The sequence below is a fragment of the Dryas octopetala genome, chromosome 6, assembly GCF_963921425.1.
Source record: "Dryas octopetala chromosome 6, drDryOcto1.1, whole genome shotgun sequence".
Classification (NCBI taxonomy): domain Eukaryota; kingdom Viridiplantae; phylum Streptophyta; class Magnoliopsida; order Rosales; family Rosaceae; genus Dryas; species Dryas octopetala.
In genome coordinates this window covers 3,192,150-3,206,098 of record NC_141371.1, presented here as the reverse complement: position 1 = coordinate 3,206,098, position 13,949 = coordinate 3,192,150, and the positions used below count along the sequence as shown (strand labels likewise).

At 37.6% G+C, this 13,949-nt stretch overlaps 2 protein-coding genes across 4 annotated transcripts; both read left to right on the top strand.

Moving 5' to 3' along the window:
• The first annotated feature begins 4,315 nt into the window (after window positions 1–4,315).
• On the top strand, window positions 4,316–7,420 carry LOC147281140 (HIT zinc finger and PAPA-1-like domain-containing protein). Its single transcript, XM_086247181.1, has 7 exons — window positions 4,316–4,500; window positions 4,626–4,982; window positions 5,409–6,063; window positions 6,155–6,255; window positions 6,359–6,448; window positions 6,544–6,671; window positions 7,088–7,420. The coding sequence occupies exons 1-7, from the start codon at window positions 4,348–4,350 to the stop codon at window positions 7,230–7,232; spliced, it is 1,629 nt and encodes a 542-aa protein (XP_086103307.1). The 5' UTR covers window positions 4,316–4,347; the 3' UTR covers window positions 7,233–7,420.
• Window positions 7,421–8,278: 858 nt separating this feature from the next.
• Window positions 8,279–12,431, top strand: TPR5 (Tetratricopeptide repeat (TPR)-like superfamily protein). Of its 3 annotated transcripts, none has more exons than XM_086247037.1 (11): window positions 8,279–8,487; window positions 8,822–8,920; window positions 9,116–9,244; window positions 9,353–9,477; window positions 9,789–9,910; window positions 10,022–10,104; window positions 10,489–10,599; window positions 10,899–11,081; window positions 11,430–11,524; window positions 11,615–11,712; window positions 12,147–12,431. In XM_086247037.1, exons 1-11 carry the CDS (start codon window positions 8,446–8,448, stop codon window positions 12,248–12,250), a joined length of 1,191 nt encoding a protein of 396 aa, XP_086103163.1. In that variant the 5' UTR covers window positions 8,279–8,445; the 3' UTR covers window positions 12,251–12,431. The 3 variants fall into 3 exon arrangements, with proteins under 3 accessions (XP_086103163.1, XP_086103162.1, XP_086103161.1); XM_086247036.1 differs by having other exon boundaries at window positions 8,280–8,487; window positions 8,852–8,920; window positions 10,444–10,599; XM_086247035.1 differs by having other exon boundaries at window positions 8,281–8,487; window positions 10,444–10,599.
• The last annotated feature ends 1,518 nt before the right edge of the window (window positions 12,432–13,949 follow it).

The window sequence follows — 13,949 nt, the reverse complement described above, 5'->3', positions numbered from 1 at the left end:
TTCTCTCGTTTACACCCCCTTCCCCTGCTTTTTTTTTTTTTCCTTCTTCTTCTCCAACCCTCCCCCAGCCAGTCCCTCCACCCAACCCACCCAGCCCCTCAACCCCTTCCCTCTCCGACCAACCTCCCTGCATGCAGCACCGGCCACCCTCCTCAATCCCTCTCTCTCCTCCCCGCATGCAGCAGCACCACCTCACTCCCTCCCCCCGTTTCACCCGACCCACCCAGCTCATCTCTCCCGCACCCTCCCTGCACCACCTTCATCCCTCTCTCTTCCCCGGCAGCACCACCTCCCCGTCACATTCTCTCTCCTAGCTCCCTTTCTCTCTCTCGCGACTCCACCTCCCCGCAACACCACCTCTCCTGCAAGCTCCGCGAAGCCCAACTGCCGGCTCCAACTCCTTCCAGCCACCTTGTGCAGCACTGAGCTCAAACACCCGCCCGCCCAACTGCCTGGTCGCATCGTCGATGGAGCAGCTGGGCACTTCTCCGGGGTGGAAGCTCAACGGTGCGACGCGGGAGTGGCGCTGGCAGCAGCTTGGCTCTGTTAGAGACAAGACAGAGAAATGGAGAGATGAGAGAAAATGAGGAGGTGACCGGTGGTGGTCTCACCTCTCGCCCAAGCAGAAAAAAAAAAAAAAAAAAAAGGTGGCAGTGGTTCGGCAGACCAGTGCCGAACCCGTCTGTTTCGTTCGACAGGTAACCGCCGAACGAACCTAGTTTGTTCGGCGGTTACCTGTCGAACGAAACCGACGGGTTCGGCACTGGTTTGCCGAACCACCTGCCACCCTTTTTTTTTTTTTTTTTCTATTTGCTTGGGCGAGAGAGAGAGAGAGAGAGAAAGAGAGAGAGAGAGAGAGAGAGAGAAGAATGTGGTAGTGGTGGTGGCTGTTTTGGTGGTGCAGGGGCTGGGGGGGTTGGTGCAGGGGCTGGAGGCCTAGGTGGGTTGGGTGGAGGGGGGAGGGGGAGGGGGAGGGGGAGGGGGAGGGAGGGAGGGGTGGGTCGGGTGAGGGGTTGAGGGGCTAGGTGGGTTGGGTGGAGGGGCTGGCTGGGGGAAGGTTGGAGAAGAAGAAGAAAAAAAAAAAACAGGGGAAGGGGGGTGTGAACAAGAGAAAAAAGAGAGGGAAAGAAGGGAGGGGGTTTATTGTCTTTTTTTTTTTAATAGGGGTGTGCAAAAAGAAAAAAAAGGGTGTGCAAATAGTAGCTCTCAAATTGAAATGACCGTTGAGTTGACAACGTGGGGCTAAGAAAAAAAGCACCCGCGCATCGCGCGCTACTGTCGTGTATGGAAAGAGGGTCTCAGCGTCGCTGTCAACCGTCGGATCTGTCTTCCACATCACCCACAGCCAGGGTCCTTGATTGACTGATTGATCGTTGTTATTATTTGTCAGAAGAAGGGTCACTCTAACGTCACCATCTTGTCATGTAGACTAGACTTGTGTCTATCACTGACGTTTGCTGCGTCATCCACGTATCTTTCTCCAGACCTGTCTCTCCGATGCCCTATTCCTCATGTCTCAGACTCTCACTCGAGTTCCGCCGGTGGGTCCCACGTTCGACACTAACGTGGGATACTCTTTGGCCGTACGTGCCAACCAGAATTGAACAACAGAAGAACCCAGAAAACGTTGTCTTTTGATTTACTAATGTGAGTTCTATGGGTAAATTTTAACATGTGATGGAGCACGTTTCTCATGTTGGATCTTACGGGTTCACATTTCTCATCTGGAAAGTATAGATTCTAAGCTGTTAGATCTCAATGCAAAAATATAAACATTGAATATAGAAAGTTAGAAACTAGAAAGCACAAATGTTGAATACCAAATATACAAATATTGAATACAAAATGTACCAATCGTACCATGTGTATGAATGTTGAATGATAATATACAAATATTTAATATACAAAATTATGAATATTGAATATGAAATGTGCGAATATTGAAAAATAAATTCACAATTCACTGATTAACAAGAGAGAGCATTAATTTGTTGGTGAGAATGACTGGGATGAGGTTCACTAGGCACACAATGATGAAGGGAAGAGGAGCCATATTGAATGGGTGGAGCAACTAATATCATTATGTTCAAATCATACTAATGTACATGAGGACAAGTCGCGGACCCATAAAGGGTCCAATGTGGGAAATTGCTCTCATAATTTGATCAACACGTTACATTTTTCTAACCTCTAATTTTTTTTTTTTCTTACCTCTAGTAAGTGGGAAAAAGACAAACAAATACAAAAGATTATGAAGAAATTACAAATTTACTCTAGTTATTTTATACTTAGTTTAATTTTGGTGCACAATCTTTTTTAAGTTCTGTTTTGGTCTACTAATTATTTCACTTGTTCAATAAAAGTCCATATTTGTTTTCTCAAATTTGACATGTCTTTTACCCTATCAAATCTCACATAAATTCAACAAACATATACTTGTTTTAAAGTTATGCATTTATTTTTTACAACCATATAAAGATCATTCAAATTGGAGTTCTAAAACTCAAGATAATTGACTCCAAAGTAGAGTACTCGAAACTGCCAATTTTTCAAATTTTACCCAATCTTAATTCTCTTAGATTCTAATACTCAAAATTTGTTTTTATGACTAAAGAAATGATGAAATATAACTTATACCTCAATTATAATTGAAGAAAACACAACCCAAATAATTTAAAGTCACAAATCTGGACCTTTATTGAATAACTGAAATAATTAGTGGACCAAAACCGAACTTAAAAAATAACATGGACCAAAATTGAACTAGATATAAAATAAGTGAACCAAATTTGTAATTTCCTTAAAGATTATTACTTTACTTTCATAAAAAAAATAAATAAATTATTATTTTACTTATGAAAGTTGAAAATTAGTTGTGAAAAGAGAATGAAGATGAATAAGATGAAACACAGAAAAGCATATCCAAGGGGAGTGAAAACAGCCCAAGTTAACATGGACCATGGTCCGTTATCTACGTTACCACACAGTCCCTGATCCAAGTCCACCAACCCCAGCCCCAGCCCAACCAAAACTTGACTACTGAGAGAGTGATTGGGAGGGAGAGGTTGACAATAAGAATAGGATAATGTACAAGATGGTAATAACCCAACAAAGCCACAGCACTACTCAGTTTACAACAATGGTGAAAACTATTGGTCCCCTGCAAAAGACCCTAACTTCAACCCAGTACCGCCTTTCATGCTCCAATCACATTACACCACCTATTCAAGGAAACCCAGTTCGTATTCTTTAAGTCTGACCGGGTCCATTGTTATGCTGTGTGGCCATCTTATCGGTGATAATCTAATGTTTTTCTGAGGATTTTCGTTGCCTATCCACAAAGGTTAAATCTTTCGATGTGGTCTTTGTGTTCAGTTTTTTGCTGATTTTGTTTGTGGTTTTATCATGTGGGAATTTCAATTTTGGCTCAATTATTGCATTTCTCATGTTATGGATGTTAGTTTTCGATAATTTTGGTTGGCTTTTGTTTGTAAGGGTCTAGTGCATGATGTTTCTTATATTGTCTGATGTAATAATCCATATGGGTTTTTTCTGAACTTTGATGGTTGAGTTCAATTAAGTTCTAAATATCTATAATTTATTCCATTTGTGAATTTTGGAAGATTGATTTGTGCTGCTTAGTTTGATTTAATATTGGTCTTCCCGAGCTGGATTCCTAAAATCCATCAAATCTATCTTCATTTTTGCATTTCTATGGTTGTTTTTCCAGCAATTTTTTTTATTTGTTTTGGCGCGAAGATTCTTTATGATATTCTTTTGTCATGAATTGTGGTCATGGTTTTCTGTTTATGCTATATTTTCCAAATCCTTATACAAAGATGAAATATTGAGAACAAAATAACTTGTCAACTCAAATGAGTCTGCAACCATTCAGCTTGTTTGAGGTGGACTTTTCAGTTCTAGGAAGCTAATAACATTTATTTGTGTTCTAAGCTAGCAAATGGAAGATAAATTGTTTTCAATTAGTTCTGTTTGGTTGACAACTAATTAACACAACATAAAGAACGGCTTCTGTATATTGATAATTTTCCAATGCTTTATTCCAGTTTTCTACTACTTTTTATTATCTTGTTTCTGTTACATTATGTGCATGTATTGGTTTCCTAGATTTATAATGTCGATTGAATATGTTTTACTGTCCATTGTTATGCTGTGTGGCCAACCTCGTATGATGCAGGAAAGGCAAGGATAATGATGATGATTGTTATGAACTTATGATGTGTATGACCTTTAAACTCATAGATTCTTTGTTGCTCATGACTTAATCTGCTTCTTTATGGGAAACTAAAGGCAGCACTAGGATTGTGCTTCATCCCTGTGACTTCGATGGAGGTTTTTGAAGGTTTGGGATTCAGTGACGTAACCAGTGCTGTGAGGAAGAAAAGGAGCAATACAGCTCGTCGTCCTCGGAACGACTCACAACTGCCTTCGGATTATAATGATATCTCACCCTTGTCATCAATGCCTCTTTCAGATGATGTAAGAAAATTGTCAAGTGACGAGTATGATGATTATGGTCAATTACTCGAAATAGAGAAATCAATCTGAACCTATGCAGCCCAAGGGCTTCATTTAGTAACATTATTGAAACTTTTTCTGTGCAGACTATGATTAAATGTGAGGGGGGAGGATCTGGTGAATCCGATGAAGCTTCCAATAATGGTTGTTTTCGAGGCAGTAACGAGCATAGGCATAGCGGGATTGATTCCAAAAGGTCCAGCAAGGGTGTCCTTGCCCCTTCTAATTGGAAAGGCACAAGCGAGATTGGACCTTTTGAAGTTGTTTCGGATGGTTTAGAGAATGAGAATAAAGTGAAAAAGGTTAAGCTTAAAGTTGGTGGTGTTACACGCACAATTCAAGCCAAGTCTACATCAGATGGTGCATCTGCTATTGGGTTGTCTTCTATAAAATCTTCTCACTTTTCAGATCCCCCTCGACCACGGAAAAAGTTGATTCTTCAGGTTTAAAAGGGCCATTGACATATTCTTCAAGATTTTCTAAATTTGACATCCATTGTCTGTAACAAATCTTGACGATTTCCATGGTATTGCAACATCCACCGTATGGCAGGTGGACATATGGAATCGAGTAGCATATAATATAAACTGCATTTACAGAAAATGCTTATGGCAATCAGATATGATGGAAAAAAAAAATTTCATAATTTAGATTTTCGATTGCAAATTCTCATTTTATTTTCTATTTGCATGGAAACTTTGTTTTTTGGTTGCTTCTTTTAGCTCTTTAAATCATATTTCTTGAGACCTTTGGTTTCCTAGTTTCTCTTCCCCAGTTTTACATGAAAGGTGTTTACTTTAATTAGGTCACATAGATTAGGGACACATTTTATCGAGCCTCTAGACTATATCTAACTATCTCTGTTGCAGGAAAATTCAGATGATGATCATTCCTTCAGTTCAGATAAAGGAAGTGGGTTACGAGGGGTCCCCCTGAAGGATTTATCTAAAAGTGCCTTTGATGTTGGGAAGGCCAATTCTTCTAGGGGTAGGATGCCTGAAGAACCTGTTCGCAAGAGCAAACGGGTTCCGAAGAGACGCTTTCTGGAAGGAGCAATTGATGATGGAGATGATGATGACATGGAAGTTCGATACCTTGAAAAACTCAAAACATCTAAGATTACCTCAGTTAGCAGTTTGGAATACGAAGAGGATGAGGAAAGAGAAAACAGGAAAGAAAGGAAGATTTCAAGGGTGTTGAAGGGAAGTGGTGTTGGCCAGTACAGTGTAGTTTTGGGAGATTATGGCATTTCAAGATCAGGCAAGGAGGGTAAGAAGTCAAGATCAGGAAGAGTATCTGATGATACTGATTATGTAGAAGATGAAGAATATGTTACTGATGGTGAGCCCAATACTAAAAGGAAGAAATCGAGAAAGGAGTTTGTCGAATCATCCTCAGATAATAAGAAGGAGATGACAGTCACTACTCGTCAAAGGGCTCTTCAAGCTGGCAAAGATGTCTCTTCCAGCTTAGGTGCAAGTCTAATTGAGTTCCCCAACGGGTTGCCCCCTGCTCCACCAAGAAGTCGGTGATAACTGCTTGTTATTATTATAATTAAGTCCTGTTGAATACACTCTGAGTTCTCTCATGACAGTATTTGTTGTTTTATTGGTAGAGCAAAAAGAGAAACTTTGTGCAGTAGAGCAGCAACTGAAGAAAGCTGAGGCTGCTCAGAGACGCAGGATGCAAGTGGAGAAGGCAGCTAGAGAATCTGAGGTTTGGCTTCTCTTTTTTTAAGTTTTAGTTTTCCCTATTATATGCATGTTAGTTAGAAGGAATTCATTTCTCTTTTTTAATTTAAAACTTGGCTGAATCTTAGGCTGAGGCAATCAGAAAAATTCTGGGCCAAGATTCTAGTAGGAAGAAACGGGAAGATAAGATAAAGAAACGACAAGAAGATCTGGCACAGGTAGCAGATGGTGCATATTAGCATACTTTGTATATATGTCACGCAGGAGACAAAGAGCATTTATTTTAATTACTCTACATTTATGTCTTTTGCAGGAGTGGGCTGCAAATGCTATGGTACTCCCATCAGATTCTGTTCGATGGGTGATGGGTCCATCAGGATCGGTGGTAACCTTCCCCACTGAAATGGGTTTGCCAACTATATTTGACTCGAAGCCTTGCAGGTATAGTAGCATTTGAAAATTCTAGGTACTTTTAATAGTAATGTAACTTTTATTCCAAATCCATACACAGTTTATATAGCTTGCTTAAGTTGTGATGCTTCTCTTAGATCTTGAATAGCAGCAATTTATAACAGCCTCCATCATTGTTAGAGGCTTTTGAAAGCTATTTGAGCTTCAAGTATTTCTTAAATTTGAATGATAAGCAGCTGCGTATCAAATTAGACTTCTGATCTACACTTTGTTTTTTGTCATAAGAGTAACTTTTGGAGATCATATTGTCTCAAAATTCGCTTTCAATCAATTCTCTCTAGCTGCAGATGAATTTTACTTCCTTTCTTTGCAACTCTACATCTAATCCATGAAAGTTGTCCTGATAATTATTACTTATTTATTTCTTGTGTGTATGTGCATTTCAGTTACCCTCCTCCCCGTGAGAAGTGCGTTGGGCCATATTGTACGAACCCATACAAGTACCGGGACTCTCAATCAAAGCTTCCTCTGTGCAGTCTCCAGTGCTACAAGGCAATACATGAAAAGATGCCGCCTCTCTCTGCCTGTTAATTTGGTGAAACTGGCTTGCAGTCTCAGGACATTGTGCATAATCCCGCACTTCATTTGTACTTTAATTCAATATAAGTACTGTATAATGTTACATAGGTTGAAGTGATAGTAGCACAAGTTTATATATACAAATCATATATAGAACTGAGTTCTTCATGGAACATTGTAAGCTTCCATGTCAGTTTGGCTGTCCAATACCCCCACAAAGCATGTGTTCATAGCTCCTAATAAGTCCCAAATCGGATCTTGGGGTAATTTTCTCATATATATACAAGTTCTCCTTGCATGGCTGACCTTAAGAAAATCTAGATAGATACAAATGCAGGGCTGGCCATGAGATTCTAGGTCCCGAGGGAAATCATAAACATAAACATATGGCTCTCGATTCTTCGCGTACATTGACACATATGAACGCTGGCAAGAAAAAGAAAGATTGATAAATAATAATATTAGAGAGATTAATTATTATCTTGAAGATTCATTATCAACTGATGTGGCATAATAATCAGGGAACAAATTTTTTTTTTGGGCCGCATCAAAAAGCCTATTTTTGGTGCGAAAGTTATTGAACACAAAGGCTACCGCAGACCATTCTTAGGTCACGTTTACTAATATAGAATGAGAGAAAATAAATCGAAGTAAGAAGGAATGAATGAGATAAGAAATTTGAGTGGGGGGGATTGATTTTCATTAAGTTGTTTACTAACTATTTAAAACGTAAATGAAAATGAAGTTGATTCTCACTCTTGTATTTACTAATAATCATGAATCATAATAAAAACTTATTAATTACTAAAAAGTTTTGAGTCTTGTTAAAAAAAAAAAAATTTCTTAATGGATATTTTGAAATTATTAAAAAAATTAAAGAAATTTTTTTATATGAATTAATGACTTACGATGAAATGAGAATAATAAACATCATTTGGAGGACCAGATTGAACATGACTATTCTTGGTCGACTTATTAAAAATTTAGGACAAGACTTATTAAATAATTAAGAATTTCCTGCAGTACTGTCATGCATTCTTGTCTAGAAATTCATATATGTTACTCATTCGTCAAAAGCTATAAACTGAGGGAAAAAAATAAAAAAGAGTGACAAATTTATTTTTGGATCAATAAAAAAGAGTGACAAATTGAATTGGGAAAAAGCCTCGCAGTCCCTCTCGCTTTCTCTCTTCCAGTATCATCGGGTACGCGCGCTCCTAAGGCCATGGCTAGGGCTCCAAGCAAGCACGGTCGCGACCAAGCTCTGGTATCCACTTTACCTATTAACTTTTCCAATTAGTATTATTAATTTTCTTAAGATTTAAGAATATGTTTGGGAGCTGCGAAAGTTGAGGGAACTGAAAAGAAAATGAAACTGAAACTGAAAACTTGCTGCCCCATTTAAAGGTTATTTTATTTGTCTTAGATATGTGATTGGGGTAATGTGCTTTACATGTACCTAAAAAATTAAGTTTCAGTTTAAGAGCTTAGATTTTGGTTTTTTCTGTTCTTGCATAATTATGAATATGCCATTAGGGTTTTAGTTAATAATTGTAGTCTACTGCGTTTTGGTATTTTTCCTGTTCGTTCCCTGTTTCCAGGATTTCCAGGGGTTTTTGAGTGACTTGCAGGACTGGGAGCTTTCCCTTAAGGACAAGGACAAAAAAATGAGACCACAAGATTCACACGTGGAAAAGCCGGTGAATTTTTATTAACCCGACTTATTTTCTTTATACAATTACTTCGTTAAGAAAATTTTGACTCGTGATAAGTTATTGTTGGTGAATATTGGTTATACTCAGCTGATGGTTGCAATGTTTATAGGAGTTAAATATTGGTAGTGTTCTCTTCACTATATTTTTCATTGGCAGTTTCTAAAGCTTTTGTCATTTCAGAAAACTAGAGATTCGGGAACTAGTTCGGGGCATTATGACTACTCAAGGAATTATGATTCAGTCAATACAATATCAAGTAGTTTCACTTCTGAGGATAGTCTTCCCGATGCTGCTTCAGAGAAAGATTTGGTAGGAGTTGATGGTGTTATGCTGTTGTTATAATTCAACGATTAAGGTCGTCTCATAACAACTGGGTCAATCTTGATGCTTATTGTGCTATTATCTGTTAACTTATAGGGAAATGAGTATTTTAAGCAGAAGAAGTTTAAGGAAGCAATTGACTGCTATTCAAGAAGCATTGCTTTGTCCCCAACTGCAGTAGCTTATGCAAACAGGGCAATGGCATATATCAAAATCAAACGGCAAGTGTTATCCCACACCCTCTGTTTTGTTTACTGAGCGAATGTTTGCATAAACTGTATGCATTTTGTTTGTTTGTATGTTCAACCATATCTATTTGTGCACTTTTATAAAATGAAAGTTTGAACTTTTGAATTTCAGAAAGTGCTTATACTTTTCATATTTCCGTGATGGTGTTTTAGTTTTTAAAAGTAAAACAAGGTGTGCAGACTTGCTATGTGCTGGTCTAAGCTCTTACAGGTTACATTTTAACTAATTATCTGAAGCATATATATATATATATTTATATATATTTCTCCATTTTGTTCATCAGATTCCAGGAAGCTGAGGATGACTGTACGGAGGTCTTGAATTTGGATGATCGTTATATAAAAGCATACTCACGACGTGCAACAGCAAGAAAAGAACTTGGAAAACTGAAAGAATCCATTGAGGGTATGTTAAAAACCAAACTATGACTTGTTTCCTGATGTTATTATATATGGTTTCTTTTCTGATATATTGTCATTTTGATCTGTCTGATGTAATGAATATAGCCAACTGCAGATGCTGAGTTTGCCCTGAGGTTGGAGCCTCACAACCAAGAAATCAAGAAACAATATGCTGAGGCCAAATCTTTGTATGAGAAAGTAAGCAAATTTACACTCATATCTGAAGTAGCTAATTCTAACTTTTTTCTTGAAACTTTCTTCAAGGCTACTTCAGTAATGTTGATTCACCAATAAAAATTGTCTTAATCTTTAGAAAACCCTACCTTTCTGAATATGAAAACTTTCAACTGTATGCATGCTAACAGAGGGAGAGAGAATGAGATCATTTAAGTTGGTGTTCCAGTTCTTGTTAGAGGTCTTTTGCAGAATTAATCCGGGCTTGAGACCTTTTATTTTATTATTGATTGGCTTTTGACAATTTAGTATCATCCGTATCGATAAGTCCTTTTATTTTATTATTGAATTGTTTATTCCCAGAAAATTCTTCAGAAGGCATCTGGAGCACTGAAAAATTCTGTACAGGAAATGCAGAAAGTGGGAAAGTTGGATACCAAAGTGAATGGACATACCATCCAGCCTGTCTCAAGTAGTACTCAAACAACAGAAATGAGTGCAGTTCCAGATCACACTAAGGTATTGAAAATAAGTGTTTTGTTTCCCTTTTGACTTTATTTCTGTTTGTTGAAATTGAGTTTTCTTTTTCCTCTTAGTAACAGGTGAATAAGTAAAATAGACTTGTTTAAGAAGCTGTACTCAATTGCGTGTCTTTTATGGTTCTTATAAGACTTATATGTTGTGTTCTTTTTCTATGATTTGGTCTCTATGCCTCTATGGCATTATCTTCTTAATTTTCTTTAGACAAATTTCCTTGCTTTAGCATCTATATGCCTTTTAGTCTCTTGACATTAGTCTATATTACAATTATTTTGTAGAGAAATAACACAAATAGGAAGCAAGAAGTGAAGGCATCAGTACAAGAGCTTGCTTCTCGAGCTGCTTCCCGAGCCATGGTTGTAGCTGCAGAAAAAATCACACCACCAAATTCAGCCTATGAATTTGAGGTTTCTTGGCGAGGACTTTCTGGAGATAATGCTCTACAGGCTAGAATGTTGAAGGTCTGCAAAAGTATTGGTGTGGTTTAGTATCATAAATATTGACTACCAAGATGCAAGATTCATGTGTTCATCCTGTTCATCCATTAGTTGGTGACCATGGGTGTGTTCCTTTTGGATGGTTTCCAAAAGTAAACCAGCAATCACATTGTCAATCTGATTATCTGGCTTCTTCATGCTTAGGGCCATCCAAGTGGTTCCCCATTTGTTCCATTCCTGTTAACAATGTTCACATGTGCATAAAGGAGAAAGATAGTTGCACGTGCAATTGGCATTTGCTCATAAAATCGTAAATCATGCTAAATTTCCATTTATGTGCTTCTCATTTCTGATGTGGTTTTTTTCATTTAGGCTATATCTCCTAGTACGTTGCCACAGATATTCAAAAATGCTTTGACTGTTCCCATACTAGTTGACATTATCAAGTGTGTGGCATCCTTTTTTGTGTAAGTAATGTTTATGTGTCTGATCTATATGTTTTTCTTCTTGAGCTTGATGAAATACTTACAGGCACCTTTGATTTATTTCTTTGGCAGTGAAGAAATGGATTTGGCCGTCAATTTTTTGGAGAACTTAACCAAGGTTCCAAGATTTGACACACTCATCATGTGTCTTTCATCGACAGACAAGGCTGGTATGCATGCTTACAATTTAAAATCCCTTGAGATGTTATGAAGCTTAGAGGAGTAACCTGGTTTCTAAATGATTCTTATTAACAGAGCAGGCCTATGTCAATGCAGTTTAGCTTTCTGTTGCAATGATTTGGACTTTTAAATGGAGACTTAGAATAGATTCTATGTGCTGTAATGTCTTATTTTGCATATGATATGCTATAAATGACTTGTCCATGGCACCTGGTAATGTTCTCACTGCACATAAAGAATGTGGGGATCAAAGAAACCAGAAAAGTCTTTAAGCACGTTCCCATAATGTGGCATTGTCTTTTGATTTGTTAGTGTCATAGTTTCCTGCTTATCTTTATGGGTTTCAGGTTTCATATTTTCCATTATTTGCATATAATAGAGTATGTCACATAATCATTATACTAACTCAATAACCTTGTAACAGATCATGTTAAGCTATGGGATGAAGTGTTCTATAATGAGGCAACTCCGATTGAATATGCGGAGAAGCTTGATAACCTGTGTACGAAGTACTGCCTCAAGCGATGATAAAATGCATTGTAAAACACAAAACCCATCAAGTTTCTGTCTTCTCTCTATCTTTACTGTAAATTGAATTTGTAAAAATTTGAAATGCTCCACCCCCTCTTTTAATTTTAGTATACTGAGGACACTATCATTCCATTTATTAGGGCGTTAATGTTGTATAATATCCTCTTTTGTCTGTTTATGATTGCAACGCCTAATATGGATGCGTATGTTGGGAGAATTGAATTCTTAGAATTGGGTGGATGCCAATAAAGGTAGAACCGTAGAAGAAACAACATGCCTTGGATCTCTTCCACTATGAGATCTGAATGGGGTCTGGGTTCACATTGTGATTTTTACTTGAATGCTATGGTGGAAAACTTGGAACTGTTGCATTCATGCAGTAAATAGATCATTGCTATTTAATGTGCCCTAGTGAGGGACTATGTGTAGGTTGGGTGGACCTGGGCAACTCTGTTCAAGTGTTCGGTCATAATCAAATAAATAGCCATGACCTGTTTCTTCATGGCCCACCTATCATTGACTGCCAAGGTCACCTTCAACTTGGGGTCTCTTGGAGGACAAAGCCATCATGTGCCATCCACATGTTAACCTAATTGCTACTTGGTTGTCTCTCAAAGCCAAAACTTAATTGCCCACCAAAACCAAGACAAAGACTTTAAATATAATATATGCCTATTACCTCCATAACATGCAAGTCGACACCTTATATGAAACTATGAAAGCAACTTTTTGATCGTGGATGTTGGTAGTGATCAGATATGGGCCTTCTCATCTTAGCAATCATATATATGAAGCCACACATGCATTAGAAAAACTGAAAAAGAGAACTAGAATACAAAATTTTCAAGGCTGAGACCAAGGAATATCTGATTGGCCAGGTATATGTCATGTGATGCACCCTTGGAGCACTACAGTTTTCCTCAGTCAAAAGGAAACTTAATACAGGTTACTAATGCATAGATTATGAATGTATGATTTCAAAGTTCATATAATCCTCTTTGTCTTAGCATCTGCATAAATTAACATAAAACAGACCTTGGGAAAGATTTTTTTCCCAACAACCAAGGTCCAAGGTCCAAGGCCTCCTAAGTCCTAGTACTAAAGTTGATTAAGCGTGAGATTCCTCACTTTATTTGTACTCCTTTTGGGGTTTTGCCATGAACAGTGTGGGACATCACATATAAAATTCTTAGAAACTGTCGCTCATGTTTAACTTAGTGCATTACTGGTGTTAAAAAGTCGATCAACCATTCACTGAGGCAAATAAATAAATAAATAAATAAAAGCCTTCCAGACATTTGGGTTACTAAGTTAGGTGTTGAAAAATGATGTTACTTTTTTTTTTTTTTTTAAATTTAGGAATTAGAAGTTAGAATCCCTTTATTATACATTTGTGAAAAATGGTCATCTGGTCTACAGGTTATTCTGATTTAGAATATATACATTTTTCAAGCTATGGGAAATACAAATCTTGGACCATCAACTCTTTACAATGCATTCAATTACTCTGGTTTGATAAATATACCTTGAATATAAAGCTGCTGGGTGAAAGCATATATTAAAATGAAGTTATTTCCCATGAAGATTAAGATGTACAATGAGCAAGTACTATGACAACAAACTGGTTTATTCTAAGGCCAGAAAATACTATTCAAATGTACAGTACAATTTGGATAATAATTTCACCTATTGCTTT